Source organism: Cynocephalus volans, chromosome X (genome assembly GCF_027409185.1).
Source record: "Cynocephalus volans isolate mCynVol1 chromosome X, mCynVol1.pri, whole genome shotgun sequence".
Classification (NCBI taxonomy): domain Eukaryota; kingdom Metazoa; phylum Chordata; class Mammalia; order Dermoptera; family Cynocephalidae; genus Cynocephalus; species Cynocephalus volans.
The window spans coordinates 7,714,644-7,738,855 of NC_084478.1; the positions used below are offsets into that span (position 1 = coordinate 7,714,644).

At 44.4% G+C, this 24,212-nt stretch overlaps 1 protein-coding gene across 1 annotated transcript in view; it reads right to left on the reverse strand.

The window, feature by feature from the left end:
- The window catches only part of ANOS1 (anosmin 1), a 187,242-nt gene extending 163,669 nt beyond the window's left edge, over positions 1-23,573 (reverse strand). Inside the window, exon 1 of the mRNA XM_063083774.1 lies at positions 23,373-23,573. Within this exon, the coding sequence (XP_062939844.1) occupies positions 23,373-23,573 (201 nt within the window). The remainder of the gene's footprint in view (positions 1-23,372) is intronic.
- Positions 23,574-24,212: the final 639 nt, after the last annotated feature.

Consider the following 24,212-nt stretch of genomic DNA (forward strand, 5'->3'; position numbering starts at 1 on the left):
CAGGAGCCTCTCACCAGCCGCCGTGCCCACTCGTCTAGAACGTAAACAGTGTCGTGCATTAAGGCGAGAAGGACATCGGTGCTGGCTGTGTCCTGTAGAAGTGACCATCGGCTTCCAGGTGCTGAAAGCGTTGTCTCCAGCACGGTGGCTTCCATCTGCCACTCCAACTTCTGTTTCTACCCCTTCCTGGGTGTCTTTCCTGACTTAAGCATTAATCCTTCAGCTCTGTCTGAGCATAGTTGAGAAAGCTGGTCTGGGAAGAGGAGAAAGGAGGAAATAGAAGGGAGGCAGCAGATAAAGTGGGTAAGGAAGACAGAAAGGTACAAAAAGTCGGGGGTAAATGACGTACCAGGTCTCTGTGCGTAAACATGAGATTTAAAGACTCCTTTAAAGTTTGACATTTTGCTTTCCGTTACCAAAATGGCAAAGACAAATCTTCTGCACTGTTTAAGATTATCATAACCCAATGGTACGAAAAGTCCTTGGCCCGAGGACTCCAGTCACCATGGTTGGGCACAGTCACAGCCAGACCTTCAGTGCGGGTCTGAATGCGGGGGCAGTTTCTGACCAACTGGACTGCTGGGCCATCTTCATGGCAAGCCCCAGAACTGTCCCACCTGGGATCTGGGGTCATACTGACATCTCAGTACCCCAGCTCTACTGCAATCCACAATAACTTCAGTTCCAGAAATGAGACGGATGACCACAATCCATCAGGTCCATCCAGAGACCAGCTGGGAGTCCCTCTAGGTCTCTGGACTTAGAACATGTGCTTTCACCAACCCTAGGCAAAATCCTGAGACATCTATGTCACCGAGGCACCCAGTCTGTCTCTGAAGTTGAGGTGACTCTTAGTTCATTTTCTGCTGCTGTAGTGGAATACCTGAGACTGGGTAATTTACAAAGAACAGAGATTTATTTCTTACAGTTCTGGAGGCTGGAGAGTCTAAGAGAAAGGGGTCGCATCTGGCGAGGGCCTTTTTACTGCATCATCTCATGGCAGAAGGCAGAAGGTCAAGAAAATACCCACAAGAGAGGAACAGAGAGAGAGAGACAGGAAGGGGTCTTTTAACAGGATCCCACTCCCACAACAATAAACCCACTTTGGCGATAATGGCATTAGTTCACTCTAGAGGGCAGATTCATCATGACTGAATCACCTTTTAAAGATCACACCTCTCAACATTGTTGCATTAGGGACTAAGTTCAACACATGAACTTTGAGGGAACACATTGAAACCATCACAAGGTGCATTTCCGATTGAATGTGACACGATCATTGTCAGCCAGGTAGCAGTCATGACAAGGTGGTCAACACTTCACATGTGTGAACTGGGTCATGGCTGTGTGTGCTGCCACCATTTAAACTGAGTTGTGCACAGGGTTAGTTCTACACAGGTTGGGTTTACTTGCCACTTAAAATGTGCAATTGGACTATACTACGGCACTGAAAGGAAAAATTATTGTGTGCACAGAAATACTAAGAATAAAGAGGTGTGGCAAATATTCACTGGAGGAAAGACTGAACTTTCATATTTTCAAGTAATGACCATACTTTAAAGTATTTAAGAAAGGAATATCCCCACAAATAGATGAAGCCATGTGGTACTTTATTACTGACATATGAAGAAAAGGGTTCACAATCTCTTACAAAAGGGATGAAGACAGAAAACAATCACGAAATCCCCTGGACCAGATGAATTAACAAAGCAACGAGATGTTGGTGTGACCAAACGACACTTCAGAGAAGATCCTCATTCGGCCATATGTCATAATCTTATTATCACTTATAAAAAATTCTTTAGGGTTACATAAAAATGAATGTCCTATCCATGGCTTCTTGGAGTCACTGAAATATCATGCATAAATTTGTGTTGGCTCCCTGCAAATCCCCTTTCTTCTCAATACTGGCACATCTGGATAGTGACTCTTTTGGGGGCTGCCTAATCTGCATTTAGGAAATGATTAGTGAACTCATTCTGAGTGACTTTCCTGATGGGTAACTATTTTATAGAAAATGGGCTTGTAATTATAAGGAGCAGGGTATGATCACTGAATACACGCAGGTCTGCCCATACCGCAGCTAAAGTAAACCCAGTATCAGTTTTGACGATCTCTACATGGAATGTGCATATAGAATTTCTACTGACATGAAGTTGGGGTGGAAGGAGCATTTTGCACCTTTCATTTTTCTGAGGTAATTTTCCAAAATAATTGAGTTAATGGGGGAGGAGAGTTTAAAGAGGGAAGTAAAAATTCACACTACTTGCTGAAGGAAGGTGAGAGTGGGAGTCGACTAAAACTACGTGGGGAGGATTGGTGGATAGTGTGGATGTTTACCTGAGGATGAGAACTATGGGTCTGTAGTAGCACCGTTCCATACGATTGTGTGATTTTCTCTGGCAGCACCCAGCATTGCACAGATACATCCAAGTAGGCGGCTTTTAGAGCTTGGTGTCTTCACAACTGGAATTTTGCTGCTAGAGAGCGGCCGAAAGGCTAGAAAATGAGGCTACTGGCCAAAAAAGTAATGAAAATGATCCATCATGGGCTCCAGACAAGGTTCAGGAGGAAATTAAAAGAGGAAGGGGCAAGGTAACAGGGATTCCAAATATCCTGGTGCAAAGAATCACCTGGGGACTCTATCAGATGTAGAGGTTCCCTGGGACTGACGTGGTGGCCCTAGATCTGACTCTGGAATCTGTAGATTAACAAAGAAATGCCCCCAGATGTTTCTTATAATGAGGCACATGTCATAAACACTAGGCCAATAGATTGTCAGGACTTTGAGAAATTATGGAGTGAAGGTCCTGTGGTGTCAGATAAAGAGCAGTTGTAGAAAGTGAATGAACTCGGAGTGGAAAACTGAAATGTGAAATACCTAAGGCCAAAGATTTGTGGCTGATGACACGGCGAGGTGCGCCAGCAGTTGGCACTGCACCAACCCCAAAGAAAGAATTTTGTTATACAAAACAAAAGAGTAATTTTCTCTCGTGGATACTGTCATGAACAACCCAGATGTTCCCTTACCCCACAGCTGAAATGAACACCGCCCCCCAACCACCACCCCCAGTTGTGCAAAGTGTTGAGAGCTAAATGCCGTCTTTCCCCACCCTAAGATTGTGTGTGGTTGAAGAGAGCCGCCTAGCACAAGGTCTCCCTTCATTAAGAGGAAGTTCATATCCAGTGACTGGTTGATGCTGGACCAACCTTAATCAATTCAGGACAACTTTCAAGGTATTCCCAGCACAGAGCGTCTGCTGGATCTGTTGTTGCATCTGCATCCAGCCCAGCCCCTCCCTCTACCCCAGGCTACTTCCCTCACCCCCTCTCAGGGGTTCACGTTCTGCACTCGAATCTCAAAACCTTGGAGTATGTTTCATGAATACATGAACCTATAAAACCATCTTCTCATATTTTCCAAGTATGAGGGAAGGAGCTGTCTCCAGTTGACAGGATTTGGGGAAAAGCCAAGGGCCAGGAAAAGCAAGAAGATGGGAGGCATATTTCCTGAAACAGATAAGGGTGTTGGAGGGATTGGCCGCTTGTGGCAGGGTGGGCTGGCTGCGTGGACCTGCAGCCCTTCCAGTGGCAGAAGATGAAGCTGGAATCCCGTCAAACAACTGAGAGCTGGCAAAGGTTTTAGCCCCAAAATGTCTCCTCATTTCAAGACCCATGCTCGTTCTCAATCACCCAAGCTAGTGCAGGTGCATTAAAACTTTACTTCAAGTTGATATGCTTTTCTCGAAAGTAAAAGAACTGTGCACTTAGAAGATATTCACCTAAGAAGAACACGTTATTGTTTCAACTTGTTACTGGAAGTTCTTTTTCACTTGTGCTTTTAAAAGCAACTTAGTGAGAATCTGTGTACAAGCAACAAAAACAAACAGGAAATGTTTCAGAAAAACAAATGTCAGCCCCATTTCGAAGTTCCTGTGAAGAATCAAAATCATTATCAAAGAAGAGAACGATCCAAGACCAACACAGAAAAAGCATTTTTTTAAATAAATTTGAACAACTCTTAGTTACATTCTTTACTATAATTCTTTGGAAAGACTATCATGTGATGCCAATTTCCAACCGGCTAAAGTGTATTTTAAGTGACAGATAACAACTAGCAGTGTTTAGGAGTCTTCTTAGGTGCTTCCTTTCCTTAACTCTTATTGTTGCTATTGTGTTTTTATTGCAGGATGTTTTATACATGAACACAATAGAAAATTTATCAAGAGAAATTTTACCAAAAACTAAAGTTGTATAGCCAGTTACTAAAGCAATGACTTGGTGAGATCTCTTAACTACCTAAGGATCTAACGTCCACCTCAGGAAAGGTGGTGTGTAATAGCTGGTCTTATTCATAAGTGATTGAAAACCATTTTGAGCATTGATATATCAAAATTTATTGAGAGCTTTTGGAATTCTGACTTCTCCATAGTTAATCACATGGGCCACATAGAACGGTAGATCTCTCTGAGGTCATCTGTGCTACTAAGTCACTTCTGAGCAAAGCATGTGTGTCAATGGGCACTCTGTCAATCTCTCCCTGTAGAAATATAGGGTCTATTTGAATATGGCCAAGCTTGTTCTCTACATAAAACCAGGATAAGAAAAAGGACCCCAAACGTGATTCTAAATACCCACTCAAAATGTTTATGAACTGTAGAATTCTGACTCAGATGATACCATATAATTACAAATCAGGAGACCTTTGACAGTCATCTAATCTCTCTTCTTGCTGAAAACAAGATAAATGTAACTCGTTAATGACATGTAATTGTCTCATCATACAAAGAACTTTCCAAGGGAAAGAGGTTACAGTGTCCCTGTAACACACCAGCCTGCCTCATCGACTTTTCCATCCCTGAATTCCTAGCAAAATCTCTGAAATCAATTAGCGTGCAAAGGGGTGAGGAGTTGCACATGATTAACTTTCAGATTTTCTGCCTGCTAATAGTCTATTCTCTAATTAACTAAATCGTCTAGTAACTTTCTCCAAAATGCTTCTCATGCCTAAGAGAAACGGTCAAAACCAGAAGAGAAAAACACAGCACAAGATCCATTCTGTGTGAGCATTAGGGGGAAAGATCACACAGACATTGCTAAGTTTCACAATACCCAAAGACAAGACCGTCTTGGAACTGAACATGACATGGGGAACTTTTTTTAAAATGCTCATTAATGGCTAAGGAGAAAGGAGAAGTGAATGTCATCAGAGGAGGAATCTAAGTGTCCAATGATAGTATAGACCTCAAAATTATCAAATTACCATGCCTAGGACTGTTTGTAATCATCGGATCCGTCGTTGCCATGTGTTTGACTGACGTGAAAAACACTGGCAATAGCGGCAACACAGATTCTGAGGAAAATTCTAGATTATGCACGTTGCAATATTAATAGAGATTCAAGTTCAACATCCTCCCTTTTTTAGATGAGTAAATTGGGTCTCAGGAAGTTGAAAAATGTGCAAAATATTGTTGTTTCAAGCAAAAAAATTTGTAATAAAAAATACCCTCCACTGGAGTCAAGAGACTTTTACATTCCAAGTTAACTCTCATCAGTCATAAGTTGTGAGCTCTCAGAAAAATCAATTTCTTCATTTCTCAGAAGAAAGGAACAATTTTGTAAGCAAGATTATCACAAAGGTGTTATGAGGACTGCCTGTGACCACCTAAAGGCGAGGTTGTGGTCTAGCTGGCCAGATGCAATGGCCATTGACATGAATGCTTTGTGCACACAGAGTGACAGTTAATATTGTAGAACGTTTCAGAGAGACCTAGAGTCCTACATAAAGGACTGTTAGTCTCAGTTAATCATTTGATTAACTGTGGAGAAGTCAGAATTCTAAGAGCCCTTAATAAGTTTTGACATAATAATAGAGAAAATGGTTTTCAATTGCTTATGAGTAAGAGCAATCTTATGAATTTCCACACTATATGGTTGTTTCCAGTCTTTCCAAAGGCACAATATCCATGAAAGCATAGAATCAATATAGTTTTTTAATGCAGGGTGGCACTAAATTAAATTTGTAACTCATGATCCCCTTTTGGGGAACATGAAAATCTAATACCATGAAATACAATTCTTAACGTTATTTAAAATTCAAAATGAAACGTACTAACTATTAGTTTCCTAGGGCTGCCGTAACAAAGTACCCAAACCAGGTGGCTTAAAGAAGAGGAATTAATTGTCTCTCAGTTCTGGAGGCCAGACATCCAAAATCAAGGTGTCAGCATGGCTGTGCTCTCTCTGAAGAGATCTTCTAGAAAGGATCTGTTCCATGCTTTTCTTTTAGTTTCTGACAGTTCCTGGGCTTGTGGCAGCATTCCAATGTCCACATCTGTGTCCCCATATCTATGAGCATCTGTGTTAAAATTTCCCCTTTCTATAAGGACACCATTCACACTGGAGTGGGGGCTCACCCTACTCCTCCCGCTGTGGCCCTTACTCCAGTGCAACCTCATCTTAACTAGCTACATCTCCAGTGACCCCATTTCCAAATAAGGTCACTTCCTGAGATCCTAGGATTAGGTCATCAACATATGGATGGGAGGACATTATTCAACCCATAAAAGTAACTAAAATAAATCAAAGCCAAGGGACAAACACTGTGCTATTTCAACCCACACCCCAGTTGAGAACTTCTGCCTTAGTATGTTCAATGTATTTTTTTTTTCAATTTGTTTCCAAAGTCACTGTGAGTGTCTCCTTGCCACGTCCCGGCAGATGTCAGAGTGTGGTGCTCTGTAACAACCCATCTATCTATCCATCTTGCTGACAATGCCTGGTCCTTCCACAAGGCATATAAATCTTCTAAAGACGAGGGTGCATCAGAAGAAGACATTTGACATTTGGATAATGTAAACTGTTTAAGATCAAGTAGTCCAATTTTGGGTGAAAACAGATGCTTAAATAAGCAGCGAGAACCTCACAGTCATGATGAGATGACTTGGCCAAGCACATAATCCCCCCAGGTATAACTGTTCTACTCTTACAGTGTTGTACCCTCTTCCCAGACCCAAATTTAAGTGTTCTTTCTCTTAAACATACATTCCCCAAACATGTATGTTCAGAGGACATGGCAGTGGCGTCTATCAACAGGGTAGAGTCAAAGCCCATGTTTCAACAGAGGTGGCCAAAGACTGATTCCAACCCTCTCACTGGACAGATGAATGTGTCCTCAATGACATTTCTGCAGAGGGTACCCCTGCCAACCCTTATTTAGTGAACTAAAACTTCATAAATTTTATGTCACCTTGAATGAATGTTCCCACAGTGAGGCCCTGGAACCGGCAGCATCAGCCTCACCTGGAAGCTTGTAAGAAATGCAGATTCCCAGGTCTCACGCAAGACCTGCAGAATCAAAAATTGGGGGGTTGGGGTTTGGCAAGCTATCTTTTCACAAGTCTGCCTGAAGATTCCAGCTCTCAATAAAGCCTGAGACCCTCATTCTAAAGGAATGAGGAAAAGTTGCCATCCTTTACTGTACATGGTTTTATGAAAAACACCCTAGAAGTTTCTCTTGCTTCTTTCTCTTCATGTTTACTGAGCAATCTTCTAGGAGCTTTATCCAGCTTTTACAGGTATCTCATGAGATTTCAGGCATTGAAAAAGAACAGTACTCTTTGTAAAGTAATTCATTGATCTTTGCATGTGTGTGTATTTGTGCATGCATAATCTCAACCAAGTCAACTCGGTTTCTGCTTCTGTACAACCAAGACTCAGGAACACAGCCAGCTCGAAGTAATGTCCGCCACTGTGGTCCCCACCAAGCCATCCTCTGCTCTGCCTTGGCCTCACCTCAGTCGCTGGCCATCCTCATGAAAGACAACTGTAGGAAGATGTTATTTATTGCTGGGGCTGACAGTGAGGGAAAATGCAAAGCAGACCTTAAAGGCACTCTTAAATCACCCTATTATTTTTCCAAATAGATGCTTGACAGCTGTGAAGCTTGACAGGTGTGATCTGTTCTGTACAATAAGCTTTTCCCACCCGGCGCATGACTGCCTGGTATCTGGCGTGCTGACCAGAAGAGGTGAAGGATTAATTTTAAGTTATCAAGCTAATTACTCACAAGCTTTAAGAGTAGCCTCAGAGAATTATATTTCCAGATAACATGAACAGGAGTCTATTGCTATTATCAATGTAACCATTTTTAAAAAATTTTAATTGAAAAACATGCAATATTTCACAAATGAAAACTATTATTTCCATATGCTTTCCTACAGAATATTTTAGTAACCACTTTAGAATGAGCTCAGTAAGTCCTATTTTTATGGTAAAGCAAAACCTCCACCTTGATATGCACATATAGGCTGGGAGATTTAGGATTTGGTTTAGCTGAGTTTCATTTGCAATAGGAAAAGTCCATGCAGAAAAAAAAAATTACCAGGAATACATGTTTTTTCCATTCTAATTAACTTTACTAAGTGTCAGATTTTTGTCACATTGTTTTCTTATTATACATGCTTTTTCATTGTGCTAATTTATGTGTTCTTCATTAGAAAGTGCAGAATAATTCATCAAACTAGAAAAGAGCACCTCATAGTCTATTATACTCTCACTTATATGACATTCTAATCAATTCATTATGATTCTGGGTTATTTTAATATGAATTTCAAAAGATAGCATGTTTTAATGAGATCGCTTGAGAAAACATGATGAGTAAAATGTGATGCAAGAGAAAAGACCTTTCTTTACAAAAAAAAAAAAAAATCCATTCCAAGAAAAATGTCTTAACTGCCAAATTATAAGTTCCCAGCCTCTGGGAAGTCAGGTGTGTTTCTGTAATAGAATATATGACCTGGAATTCAATGACTTTTTCTCCTTACAAAATATCTACCCAGGATTTCAAATTTCAATTTAAGATTTCCACCTAAGTGATTCCCATGTATATGGGATTAGGAAATCTTTAGGTGACAAAAGCATGCGTGAGAGATCCGAATTTCATGCTCTACTTATAGAACTAAACCCTTTAAACAAATGTGAAAGATAAGTTTTTTAATTAAAAAATTAAGTTTATTTAATTACTTTCTTTTCTTTCTTTTCTTTTCTTTTTATTTTTGTTTGTTTGTTTGCTCTCTGACCAGACTGGAAAACTCTATGAATTACTATTCATTTTTTAATCCAATGTTCTTCAGTACCAGGCACCCACTCTGTGTCCAACTTGTCATAATAACAGCCGGTACTTCTGTGGAGCTAACTATGAGGTTCTGTTCTTTCTAAGTAAACTGCACGGCATGACAATGCAACCCATCAAGGCATCATGGCAATCAAAACTGAGGCAAAGAGCAGTTAATGGTCTGAAAAAAAGCACAGAGACAAAAGTTTTAGCAAGGGAAAGAAGTTTACTTGCAAAGAATGCCGAGGGAATCAAATCAGACTTTGGAACCAGCTCACCAAATAAAAATAACACAGCATATATTTAAGGGAAAAGATGCATCATGACCAACTTTACATTAGTCTGCTCATGGCCGAAAACCACCCATTTCCTAAAAGATTATCACGTCCTCAAATGCCATGACATATCTTCAGAATCAGCATCGCTGAAAGACAGAGATAAAGGTGTTTGCTTTCGGGAAGCAACTTAACAAAACTTCAAGGAGGTCTCATTTATTTTGAAGAAGAAAATTTCACAGGGTAACCTTGTTATTTGGCGGTTATGTCAGGGTACAACCTTCTGCTCAGACCATAAGGGGTGATGTCTACATTTCTCCGTAAGTGAGAAAGTTCACAGTATTAGTTTAACATCCAGAGTTACTTACATGAAATACCCAACTGTCAGAAAGTGACAGAACTAGGCTAGAGCACCAGTAATTTGTCTAGCCCCAGACTGTGTGATCTGAGCAACCCTCCCTGTAGTTTCCCTTGTCTGAGCTGGTGTGTCTCAGTGCAATCATTGTTTATGGCAAGCATTGTCATCCCCCAACACCAGACCAAGTCCCTCAAAAGCAGAAGATTATGCCTTGATCATCTTTGCAATTCAGCACTTAGCAAAGCACCTGACACAGAGCAGCCACGCAGTATTACCTGAGAACGAGAAGCTATGTGATGTCACAACTGCCATGATGTTTGCCATAGAATGGCAAAACATACATAGATATGGAGATGGAGATGGAGATGGAAAAGGAGATGGAGAGGGAGATGGAGATGGAGAAGAAGAAGGAGAAGGAGATGGGGATGGAGATGGAGAAGGGGATGGAGATGGAGATAGAGAAAGAGATGGAGATGGAGATGGAGAAGGAGATGGACATGGACGTGGAGGAGAAGACGGAAATGCAGACAGAGATGGAGAAGAAGATGGAGATGGAGAAGGAGAGGGAGATGTAGATGGAGAAGAAGAAGGAGAGGAGATGGGGATGGAGATGGATATGGAGAAGGAGATAGAGATGGAGATGGGGATAGAGAAGGAGATGGAGATGGAGAAGGGGATGGAGAAGGAGATGGAGATGGAGATAGAGAAGGAGATGGAGATGGAGAAGGGGATGGAGATGGAGAAGGGGATGAAGATGGAGATGGAGGAGAAGACGGAGATGCAGACATAGATGGAGAAGGAGATGGAGATGGAGAAGGAGAGGGAGAGGGAGATGGAGATGGAGAAGAAGAAGGAGAAGGAGATGGGGATGGGGATGGAGATGGAGATAGAGAAGGAGATGGAGATGGAGATAGAGAAGGAAATGGAGATGGAGAAGGGGATGGAGATGGAGATGGAGATAGAGAAGGAGATGGAGATAGAGAAGGAGATGGAGATGGAGATAGAGAAGGAGATGGAGATGGAGAAGGGGATGGAGATGGAGATGGAGAAGGGGATGGAGATAGAGATGGAGATAGAGAAGGAGATGGAGATGGAGAAGGGGATGGAGAAGGAGATGAAGATGGAGATAGAGAAGGAGATGGAGATGGAGAAGGGGATGGAGATGGAGAAGGGGATGAAGATGGAGATGGAGGAGAAGACGGAGATGCAGACAGAGATGGAGAAGGAGATGGAGATGGAGAAGGAGAGAGAGATGGAGATGGAGGAGAAGAAGGAGAAGGAGATGGGGATGGAGATGGAGATAGAGAAGGAGGAGGAGATGGAGATATATATGGAGATGGAGACAGATATATGGATAAATGGAGATGGAGATGGATAGAGACACAGATAGATACACAGACAGAGAGAGATATACCTCCATAAATATAAGAAATGGTTACTGGACACAAAGAGTGCTTTTGTTTTATAATGTCAAATATGCTAATTACCCTCATTTGATCATTGCACATTGTACACAGGTACTGATATTCAACTCTGTACCCCACAAACATGTATAATTATGTTTCAGTTTTAAAAATAAATAAATAAAAATAAATACAGATATTGAAGTAGAGACACATCACATAGATCCAGAGAGATACATGGTAGAAAGGGCTAGAACTACACTAGTGGTTTTGCCCCCAGGAAATACATTGCAGTGTTTGGAGGCATCATTTTTATCATGACTGGGGGTAGGAGGGATGCTACCAGGATCTCGTAGGTGGAGCCCAGGCATGCTGCAGGACATGCTCTGATGCACAGAACAGCATCCTCCGTACCACACACTCACACACACAGACACACACACAACAAAGAAAAATCTGGTCCAGAATGTCCATAATGCCAAGGTTAAGAAACCTTGAACTGCACACACGTGGATAAGATATATACAGAAAAATACATGGAAGTCAAATTCTAGCCCTAATTTTACATGGTTGTTTAAAAAAGGAAACTCCTCCTTTAAAAAAAAAAAAAGTGGAGCAATCAATTTGCTACTAGAGTATGCAAATCTTGTTTTATTAAAAATAGGTTTAAAATTTTACACAAATCCACAGCTCCTGGATAACAGAAACAACAAGATACAAATGGATGTCTGCTCTAATGCAGTCTCACCTCTAAATATTTGTTTTTCTATGGTGATTGTAATATTTAACCAATGAATATATTCTGCCCAGATTTTTTTTTTTTTCTTTGCAGCTGTGAGGACATGAGCTCATAACTCCGGATATAAAAAATGTGGAAACAACAAAAACAACGAAAAGATGTTCTCCACTTTGTTTTAGATTCTGGCCCAATGGGGGAAAAAAAATTCCCAGATGTAGACCATTTCTGGAATGATCAGCAATTGGGTTTGGCTCCGCTGCTTTCAAAATGGTACAGCCAAATGTCAAAATAAAGAGGGGGGGAGACAGAGAGAGAGAGAGAGACAGAGAGACAGACAGAGAGAGAGAGAGAATGCATTTCTATTAAAAGATACCGTGGGGATATCAGCCAAACCTCTGCTGAGAATCTACTACATCTAAAGAACTAGGAAAGGAACCGTGTGTACGTATTTTAGATTTTAAAGGCAAAGTTCTCATTCCAAAAGTATATAATAGCCCAAAAACATGAGAGCAAAAGTGGGGAACAAAGCCCCCACTTTCAAGCAGTGACTATTTTTCATGGTGGGCACCACCCAGGTGAATTGTCCATCCTTCCTTGCCACAGACAAACTTTTAAAAGAACCACAGTGAACAAAACATTTCCACCGCAGCCACCCTCCTATTTTCTTCTCATCAGTAACTTCGCATAAACTTGGCACTTTTGTCATTAGCAGACACAGTTTCGACTCTAGAGGGCAAGCCCCAAGTTTATGCTATGAGGTGGTTTGTAATTTTGCCTTTATTCGTATCGTCCACATGGCAGGACTGTTAGGCAAGAATGGGTAGACCTGGACACCTGGATGCCACCCGATTTCCATAGTTACTCCTCTGCCGGAGCAAAACTGTTCATGCAGGGGGAAATGGCCAGCAAGCATGGGAGAAAACATCAGCAAACAGGGACAAAAATACGAAGCTGCTGGTAGAAACATCAGTATCTCAGCAGAAGCTGTTTGCACAAAGATTAATCCCACTGCTGAGTGTATACCCAAAGGAATGGAAATTGTCATATAGAAGGGGCACCTGCACTCCCGTGTTTATTGCAGCTCTATTTACAATAGCCAAGAGTTGGAATCAACCTAAATGTCCACTGACAGATGACTGGATAAGGAAAATGTGGTATATATACTCGATGGAATACTATTCTGCCATTTTTTTTTAAAAAATGGAATTCTGCTATTTGCAGCAACGTGGATGAACTTAGAGAAAACTACGTTAAGTGAAATAAACCAGACACAGAAAGAGAAATGCCGCATGTCCTGTCTCAGAAGTAGAAGCTGAAAAATAAATAAACAAACACAAAAAAAGGGGAAAAAAGAAAGACACGACAATTACAGTAATTCCTTGAAGTTTCAAAAGGAGAGAACAGAAATGAGACCAAGAAAGGTGGGAAAGGGGCAGCAGAGGGGGGATTAGGGAGAAATTGGTAATGGGACACAAAAATTATTCATATTGTGTAATGATAAAATAAGATAAAATAGCCCACAAGTTAGTAAGAAAAGAAATCATTCCCACATTTCCAAATGTGGGGATTATTGTTATTACTATTTCCTCATGATTGTCAATGTTACTATTTATACTCTGCAAGAGTCTGCTCATTGGTTTGAAAGCAAGCTAGTGGCCCTGGAATACGAGGCTCCTTGGCATGTTTGGTTTGTTATAGCCGCACTCGCAAACCTGTCCAGGGGATGGAGGGGTCGACATAAGATGTGGACCCTCTTCAAAATCTCTCTTGATATTTGAGGTTTGCAAGACCTTGCCAACTTTCTTTCTAGTCTGCACAGTGTATCAAACAGTATGCATTTCAAAAGAGAGCTGCTACTTCCAGTAGTGCAGGCATGTAAAGACATGGGCCGAGACATCTGTGTAAGCCTAGGAAGGGTTGGCCCTCAATTGTGAGTTATTAGAGAATTAAACAAGAGTCGATAAACTTTCATTGAATGAACCATTTGCACTAGGCCAACAAGTACACAGCAAACAGGTGACATCACGTTTAATGTGAAAAGCTTTACTTTTGTTTGCATTTATACTTTCTCAACTGTTTTGTTTTTTTTTTTTTTTCTTTTAAAGAAGCTGTCAGACCCTTCCAAGGAAGAATGTCACCCATCTGGCTTATTTTTAGATATGCTCCTCATTTGCATTGAGGGGGAGTCAGGAACACCAAAAATAATGTGATGTGTTCCAAACATATGAATTATTAATGGTTAGAGTCTTGCAGTGAATCAAAAAAAGGTGTACACTGAAAACAAACATATGGAGACAACATCTCTAAACTTCACAAGTAAATAAACTCACATCACTAGTCTTGTCCCATGTGCTGCTAGGATTAACGACATTTCTGGAAAATTAATGTTTCTTGTTTTATTAAATGGAGTCTGTTTCATGTTTTCATTTCTGGACTTATTAAATTATCACTTTCTGGATACAGCCAGAAATTTGCTATCAAACTTAAAATGTGATCAGTCATAATTGGATACTAACATGAGGGGAAAAATATATGTATTTTTGTCTTCAAAGTGATTTGGGATCGCGTACATACCAATTAAGAAAATACACTTCCCTAAAATAAAAATTCAGATCACTGTACATTATGTGACTTTTTAAGTGCTGACAGCACATCTGTCTTCCCGTTCAAAGAAAGAAGGTAATATGAAAACAAAATTGCATATTTTTGAAGTCAATCTACTAGAATATTATTTTCTCATGTTGGCAGCATATTAAATCAAAGAGTAAAATACTTACTAAATGACAAAAGTTACAATTTAAAACAAGAGGGTAAATAGAGCATGAATTAAGAGCTTTAGTTAGTGTGTGTTTGTGTGTCTGTGTGTGTGTGTGCGTGTGTGCGTGTGTGTGTCTGTGTGTGTGTGTCTGTGTGTGTGTGTGTGTGTGTGTGTGTGTGTGTGTCTGTCTGTGTGTGTTTAAAATCTTCTTGGTGAAGTATTGTTTCTCAGATTCCCCTGAGGATAGGTTTTAATGCTTTGGGGATTAAAGAACCCTAATTCTTCAGATCTGTACCATTTTCTTTTCATGTGCAGCCTTGAGAATTTTCAGAATTCTGCTTTTCTCAGTATTCCTCATTGCCCAACTTTGACATCTTACAGAGGTGCTGGAAAGAATGATAAAGTGTAAACATATACACACCAAAACTAAAACAAAAGGAAAGCAAGCAAGCATGTGAGGGACACTGAGCTCTTGGAAATAGCTGCCACATACAAACAGCCTACAATTACCACTTACAAATAAGCCAAATATGCCCCACCACTGTGCATAGCAGCGACACAGCCAAGAATGAGGACACTGAGATTTTGGTTATTCACAGACAGCCACCGTCCTGGGTGATGTCACAGAGGACAGCTACCAGGGGTACATTTCTGCGAGGATCGCAACAAAACTCTGTTATTTCTTTAGACATTTGGAAATTTGGGTGGGCCTAAACAAAAGCAACTTATAAAAGGAAAACAAAAATACTCTTCATCTGAGAAATGTCAATACCCATGGTAATATGTTAAATGAGTACATATAGCAATTTAAAAGATGATTCGTAACAACAGTTTCTCTCTTCACTTAACGTGTTGCAGCAATTTGCTTAATGTCTGTCCCTCTTTTCAACAGAAAATCATTCTCATGGAGGCAGAAAGCACATCTCACCTACGCTGGGTGCTCACAACCTAAGATAACTGAAAGATGATTGTGTTTGGTTGGGAGAAGGATTTGGGTGGATACATGCACAGGGGATGGTTGGTGGACTGACATTTTTTAAGGCATTTTCTACCACACCTGCAACTTTTCGATTGTCCACAACTGTGCCACTGTGGTGTAGCGGGGCCTCCAGAAGCCAGTGAGAGAGCGAGAAACGTAGGACTATTTCCCTCATGGCTCAGCGATTCCCAGTCGCAGTTGGATATTTCCACTCTGTCTTCTCTCACTGTTAACATACTGAGAAGCGAGGTCCTTTAGTATAAATATTTGGGCATGTGACCATCAGAGCTAAAAAGCCTTAGCAGAAGACCTTCTGCTAAGAAGCCTTGGTTATCTCGCTTTCTGACCTTCGGTTTTCTTATCTGTAAAAGAAAAATAACACTCCTGACCTCGCAGAGTTGTTGTGAAGGTCAAATAGATATCTTATGGGAAACAACACTGTCAACTCCAAAACACTGCAAAATGCAATGCTAAACATTTTCTAGCCTGGGGCTCAGTAATTCAGGAGATCTTCTAACTTTTGGCCCACACCTGCTAATTCAGAGGTAGGGTCCGACTGTGAGCCAAAGCACCAGCAGTTTCCTTCTTCTCCCTTCTTACCCATCCAGGACTCACTCTTAGGGGGCTGCAAGGATCTCCATAGAAATCTACTCAAAAGCATTAGAGCTGACACTCAACCAGGTCACCGGGAGCCGGGAAGAATAACTATACACACACCTCTGAGTGTGACCGCCTGGGCATGCTCTTAACCTGTCCTGCAGATCAAAGGACATGAGCCCTCTGACTACAAATTCCCTCACTAACAAGTCTCCAAAGCCTGATGCTAGCTGATGTCCATTAGATCATGGTCCCCAACAGGCAGACCACACTGTTGCACGACTGTGCATGTACCCATGTTTTTCCAGGCTGGAATAACTCAGCTTTTGAGGTTCAGCTCAAGCATCATCTCCCCTCGGACACTCTGCCTGAAGGGATAAGCTCCCTCCTCTGAGATCCCATGCAAATAACTCCATCTTAGCACTCACTTTTGAACTGAAGTTGTCTGTGTACAAACAAATCTTAGGCCCTACTAGACTATAAAGTTCCTCAGTGACAGGGGTTGTATAGCCTCATCTTTGAAATTGCAACAATCCATCGATATTAACTGAACTAAATGGCAGTGATTAAATTAGCATGTATTTTTTAAAAGGGGAAGCAGGATCCAGCCCCAGCAGTCTGTGATTTACATTAAAACGAGCCATGAACCCTGCATCGGTATTGCTTTCTGTGCGATCTTTACTTGCTGGCTGTCAGGGATAGCCACTTTTATCCAATCCTCCCTATCATAGGGAGAACGTCTCCCCTCACCTCTTTAAAACCATGTGTGAAATCTCTTAGGAATATGGAGAGGACTGCAGGTCCTGGAGGGAGTGGCTCCTTGGGGATGTAGCTCCTCTGGTTGCACATGTATTTTGACATTTCACTAAATTCTGGACAATGAGGGAGCATGATGTGCTTATACATTGAGCCCAAGAATTGAAATAGTTTTACTGAAATCATCAGGAGATGTAAACTAAATTCAAGTAGCAGAAAACGTTCTGAATCTGTTTCTTTATTTAAATGATTTTTTAAAATTTTGTACACCCTCAAGATTTTTTTTAAAGGGATAATGAAAAAGCTCTGAGCTGAGGATGTGAAAGCTGGGTTCTATTCTTACTTCTACCTACTAACTGCACGTGCTTGAATGAAGCATTACTATGACCATCGAGTTGCCTCATCTGAAGACAAAAGTGTTAAATTGGACCAGATATCCCCCAAAATTGGGTTTTCTAGAAGCAGAATTTTGAAATGGGATTTCTTGGGTATGTGATATATTGGGGGGAAGCTCTCAGTGGAAGGGTGGGGGGAAAGGACGCAGGAAAGGGAAGGGAAAAGGCCTGCACAGAAATGTGATCTCAGCTGCAGACCTGCGTGAGCCTGATCCCATGCAATGCTTTGGAGCATAAATTGCTTTGCACAGTTGATTCCAGCAGGGGGCTGACCTCCTCTACCCCCTTAGCAGAGAGTCAATGGCAGTGGTTTGCAAACACCAGGGAGGAGGGGGCATCCCCTTGCTGGCAAGTTGGAGCCCACCAGCCCAAGGTTATGCTCTTAAAGGGGAGCAGCTGTAAGCTATTAGCATCTGATACAGGAGCTGGGGGTGGTGGGGTGAGGTGCAGGAGGTCACCCACTGCATCTGCAGGAGAAGGAATTGGTGTCTATGACCTATTTTCAAATATCCCAGAAAAGTGAAAAGAAGTTATACATTTTCCTAAGACAATAGTGCAAAGACAACTAAAATGTCATGAATATTAGTTTTATCAATCAACTCCAGTAATGAGGGCGACCTCATGCTGATCTGAAGCTTGAAAGAGTTATGGATATCTTTGATTAAGGTAAAGAGGAAAAACTAGGTCATACTTAACAAATGCCGTATGTTGATAGACAACACGCTTTCAAAATACAGAGCCCAGGCTAAGTGAAAGAGAAATGTTGAAGGTGGCAGCCTTCAGAACCTGAAGGGTCTGTGAGCTTAATGCACAGAAAGAGTGTCACCCCACCATTTGCGCAAGGCATTGCAGTGAGGCACTTTCAGTTTTCCCTGGTCCTAGTGCATAAATAAGATGCACTTATGATAACATGGATATGCTTCTGTGATAGCTGTACTAAGCCTGCACCCTCAAAATTGTACAAGAGTCAGATTTCTGGAAAGCAACACCTGTGCATAGGAACGTGTTCATTTCTGACTTAATACAAGCAGCGCTACCAACACTGTCACAAGCTCCTTATCTTGACCCTAAAGTTTTATACGCATAGCAGGTTGTTTATACCATAAAGTCTGGTGAATCTACTCATATTCTGAATATACACAGTAACCTCCAAATTTACAATGAAGCTTTTGAGTGGGATCACTTGCACCAACATTAACTTTTTAATTTATGTTTCCAAAGACACACACGTGAATATATTATATATATATATATACAAGTATATGTATACATATATACCTGTGTATTTGATACAGTATACAAAAAAATGAGCAAGTTCATAAGTGTATGTTCTACTGTGTTTTAAAAAAAAAGTTTTATTAGAGTCACAATAAGGTAGACTTTTCAATCATGGTCAGGAGAAACATTGTATTTAAAACAAGAAAATTTGCAATGAATAGCATAACGTTTCACTTGGGTCAAATTCAGAACTTTTGAGAAACCCAGTGACCCACAGCAGGAAACATAAAGGCCAAACTAGACCAAATCCCTTCTTTCCTGGTGACTGTAAAAGCCTGGCCACCCTGGCATATAACTTAAAACTCACAGCAAGGCAAACTGACCAATGAATATAACCCAGCTGGATATATTCACAAAATCGCTGCTCTGAAATGTGTGAGCCTGAGGCTGACATGTAGCTCTGGGGGAGGGTGGCGGGGGGAGCAGTTTGATGTTAATTGTTTGTTTACCTTTTCTTGGAGGAGAGGCTGGTTCTCTAAGCAGAATTAGCTAATCGCCAGCTTCTCCCTTTTGCCAAAACAAACAGTTTCCAATTGCTGCTAGGAAGAGCTTCTGATCTCTAATCAGCTACCTAAGACAGCCCATCAGTGGTACTTTATAGAGTGAATAATATACCATTAAGCAAGAATCTCTTAACACTAATAAAATTCCAGAACCCCAGGGCCGAATTTGCCAGCAACCAGCTATTTTATTTTCCAACAGGATCACATCCACTTTATCCCCGAGCAGTCCCCAATTCTGGCAAAGAAGCACATACACTCTCTTGTGCACACAGGCTACTATTTCTTCTCAAATCCTATTCTCTGAGCCTCCTTTGAGAAAAACCAGGCAGAGAAACAGCACGTTCCAGGCCTGCCAATACTTAGCAGAGTGGCGACTTTTAAAGCTCTGAGACACATCCGCCCTTGCCACCAGAAACAGAACCAGGGGTGGCAGGAGGGGTCGAGTCTTTATTAAGAATGCCCTCACAAGCATAAGACATGAAGTCACTTTCAAGGTAAAGGAGTGACACAGCTCCACCATCTATAAGCTGTGCAGCTAACCAACCTTCTCAGTTCATCTGTTTTCTTATCTGTTGTAAGAGGATAAAATGCACCTGCCTCACTTAGTTGCTGTGGGGATTAAATGAGATGGTGCTTGTAAAACACCCACACAAGCATGTGGTACCCAGTCATCTTCAGGTAGTGGTAGCTTCTTATTGTCATACCTTGAATTATCCCAACATGCTTATGTGCCAAATTCACCTTTAGGGCAGGTACTCGGCCCCTACATGGCACACGAGGGGTTGACACTGAGGTGCCCACACGACCCCTTCAACATGGCAAGGCCTGGATGTAGAGCAGCTGTGTCCAGCTCCATAGCTGCCCCCTTACTCCACACTCCACCACACCTCTTCATTCCACTGATTTAGCAGCATTTTCACTACATGCACATATTTTATTTGTGAACTTGGAACAGCCACGTGCCAAATGCCCTGTACAAGGCATCGCGGAGCCAGATACTGATAATTGCAAAGGTGCTAATGTGCACTGTTACTTGTGGTGAATGAGGGGCAGAATCCAGGAGCAACGATGCGGTCCAGAACTCTTCTTCCCTTCAGGATGAAATTCTAAGCTCTTTCATGTCAGGGCCAGCGTTGGATGATTCACGGATCCCCCGCCCCTGTTCTCATCCCCACACGTCAGTATTGAGTCGCTTGTGCTTTCCGGAACAGTTGACAGCCACTGTGCACAGGTGAAACAGAACCAGCCCGGAGACCTCTAGGTACCAGGTGTGCACATCTACCTATGGCTTTCCTGCCTGGTGGCTGTAGGGCTGGGCCGTGTAGGAAAGTGGGAAGAAGTGGATAGAGACTATTAGATTGCAGCGCCCTCGGCAGGTCTGTGTCAGCAGCTCACTGGGCCTGCAGGTTCCGGGTCACTGCCTACACCAGGACTCCGTAGGTTGGGTTCTTCTGAGCCAAGGCCTGGCAGCTTTCACGCTTAAGAGTCCACAGAGCTGGCTGGCATGCAGGGTGGAGGCAAGCCTTCTCCATCCTTAAAAAGAGGCCTAGAATTGTGCAAGAGAAGGTGGAAATAGGCACCTGATCCAGGAACAGCCTTCTCTGCTTGGGCTTACTTGCAGGAGTTGACGGGACAGGGGGAGGAGGTCCTGTGAACTAGATCTTCCTGAGACTTCCTCTAGCCCAGCTTTCCCGCCCATTAACAAATACCACATGCAGTGTCCTGGGTGGCTACAGCCTGGTTACTGCACCATCCTTCCAATTATTTTAAAAAATAAAAAATTTTTAAAAAGCAACGCGCTGGGATGGGAAGCCTGGAAATTTTATAAGGAGAGTGTGTTGCTGTCTTTTTAAATCTTCAAAAAGCTTAATCCTTGCAAGTTAGATAAATCATATAGGCATTACCAGGTTAGGATTAACCCTCCAAGAATGGCTTTGCAATTGATTACAAAAACAGCAGTTATTAAGTCCTAACTGAGTAATTTGCAGCTTATTTCACTCCAGCTAATTAAAATGTAATCGGGATTGTCTGGCAATGTGTGTTCTGTCAGCAGTTTTTCTTCAGAAGAGAAATTGTGCCAAAGAGACCACAAGAAAACCCTTTCACTGGAACTGGCTTGATCTAAACGGCTTCTTTAGCCACCAAAACTGTAAAACAAATAAATTACAGCAACTGACAATTGAAAGAAAGAAAGGGGGAGGGGGGAGAAGGAGAGAGAGAGAGAGAGAGAGAGAAGGAGAGAGAGAGAGAGAGAAGGAAAGGAAAGGAAAGGAAAGGAAAGGAAAAAGGAAAAAGGAAAAAGGAAAGGAAAGGAAAGGAAAGGAAAGGAAAGGAAAGGAAAGGAAAGGAAAGGAAAGGAAAGGAAAGGAAAAGGGAAAGGAAAGGAAAGGAAAGGAAAGGAAAGGAAAGGAAAGGAAAAAGGAAAGGAAAGGAAAGGAAAGGAAAGGAAAGGAAAGGAAAGGAAAGGACTCTTCCTCCCCAGGAATGGGCTGCTCTGTCTTCTGTTGTTGAACAATAGCATCTTCTCTGGAGACTGACTTGCAGGGTGGGCAGGAATGGTTTTGAAACCAGGTGCCTGGGGACCAGCCCTCCCCAGGATGTCTGCGTCATTTCAGTGCAGGAGGTGAGCACCAGGCTTTCCTTTCTCTGCAGACCCAGGGAAAGGAAAGCCACTAGATGTTGCTTCTTTGACTTAGAACAAACGACACTGGAGGCTCACGCACGCGCAAGCTTCATCGGCTGGCTCAGTTCCCGAAAGTCCCAACTTTGAGCGCGTCTTGTATCAGCCCCTCATCTGCTCACCTGCCAGGAACGGCATCCACAAGGGCTACGAAGAAGCACCCCGAACTTCACCGTGATGACGACTGCCTCTTCTGGCAGCTTAATTCCCGGGGACCTTCGGGAGACCCCCTCACCCCCGGGGGCGACAGGGGCGCCCAGGTTATTTAGGAGCCGAGGGCTCGGCTTCCAATCTCCGCCCAGCTGGGGAGCCCCCAAGTCGTCTTCTGGCCTCCGCAGTGTTCCCCGCGGCGAGGAGTTGGGGTCTTAGGACAGGTGGGCGACGAAGACCAGGGGGAGACGACGACGGCCGACGAGAGACGGAGGCTTCTGAGCGGATGATCGCAGAGCCCGGCGCTCGGCTCGGCTGCAGCCGAGACGCAGCTGCGGGGCCCGCGCCCGCGAGTGCCAGGGCTGCTGTCGTGCGCGCACGGGCACCCGGAGTCTCTGCGCAAGTCCCGCGGGGCTCCTGGCCCCTGTGCAGGGTCCCCGCCATCCAGGGGCGACAAGCGTGCTGTTCCCCGGACCTCCCACACAAACACACACACACACACACACACACACACACACACACACACAGACACACACACACACACACACACACACACACACCCTCAAGCTGAAAGATCCAGGGGACCTGAGGGAGACACTGACCCCGGGACTCGTCCCCGGAGCACTCAAACGCGGCCCCGCCAGGTCCCCTGTCGCCTGCATCTCTTCCCACGATGGCAAGACCTTGGATCTCGAGGGCTCCGAGTAGGGTCGCGCTCAGCCATCAGCACCCCCGTCAACACACACAGACACACGTCCTGGAACACACGACTTGGCCCGAGGGCCCTGGCTGGGGGGCTCCAAGGGTGGGGTCGCAAGCTCGGGGCTCGCTGAATGTCAGAGCCATCGCTCTAGAGACACACACGTGTCGGCCCGCGGACACCTGCAGGGGGGCTGGGACACGTCGTGCGGGAACACGCGCGCCTCCAGGAAGGCCCCGGAGCTCCCGGGAGAGAGTGAGCGGGACCCGCCACGGGCCGGGGCTGTCCCGCGCCCTAGTCCCGGGAAGCGAACGCATGCACACACGAGCCACCGCCCCGCTGTCCCTCGCCTGGGAAACCGCCTTGGGTTTTCCACTGGGAAGAGGGACTTGGGGAAGATGCTGCGGGCTTCTCTTTCGTTTCGCGAGCAGGCAGGAGGCAGGGGGAGGAGTGCTCGAGCGCCCCGATGGGAACGTCGCGCCGAGGGAGAGCCGAGGGCAGCCCGCCAAGCTGGGCGACAACTCTGGGCGCCGAGGCTGGGAGGCGCGCGCCCCGGTGCGCCCCGCTGCACGGCCCGCGGTGCCAGAAAGGACCCCGGGCGGGCGGGTGTGTGTGGATGGCGGGGCTTGGGCGGTGGGTGGGTGTTGGGGGGTCCCGTACTGGGTGGCGGGAGGGGGTCCCGTACCTGGAAGTGCTGGAAGAAGGCGGAGATGCGCGTGATCTGCAGGCTGAGGCACCTGGAGGCGCAGCGGGCGCGCTGGACGCTCCCGGCACACAGCGACTCGTCCAGCCGCCGCCGCGCAGCCGCCGCGCCGGGCCCGGCCGCCAGGCAGCCCCCGGAGGCCGCCAGCCAGAGGCAGAGGGTCAGGGCGGCGCCGGGCACCATGGCTGCGGGTCGGGCGCGCGGGCGCCGGGCGCTGCTGGCCGAGGCTCCCAGCTCGGCGCTTGGGTCGCAACTGCCGGGGAGCGCGCGGCGGCTGCAAAGTTCAATCGTTCAACTCCAGCCCCGCGCGCTCCCTCCAGGGGAGGAGGAAAGGGGACCGACGGCCGCGCCATTGGCTGGAAGAAGCGTGAGTGACAAGGGGGGCCGGGCGCAGGGCCCGTGGGCAGGTCGAAGGGGCCGCGAGCCCCGGCGCCAGAAGGGAGGGCGAAGGCGACAGTTCCCCCGCGCTGCACCGGGCTCCGGGTGGCCTGGCCCCCATGCAGGCGTCTCCACAGTCCGCACGAACATCTTGCTGTCCCTCCCACCCAAGCCGGGCCTGCGAGGGGACACGCTCTGTTCGGGAAGAGGGACCCCCCCCCCAGGGGTCAGAACTGTCTAAGGAATGACAGAGAGCCCCCAAGTTGTCGGCTGTGTCCCTAATTTCCACCCCAGGTCCAGGCTTCTTCTACTGCCACATATTTGAATGTCCCTTTGCCCAAGTAATGGAAAAGAGGTAAGACCGGGCAGGAGGGGACATGGACATTTGCCTGACGGTGTCCCTCCTTTCCCTCCTTCCCTTCCTCATTATTATTACCTGGAAAA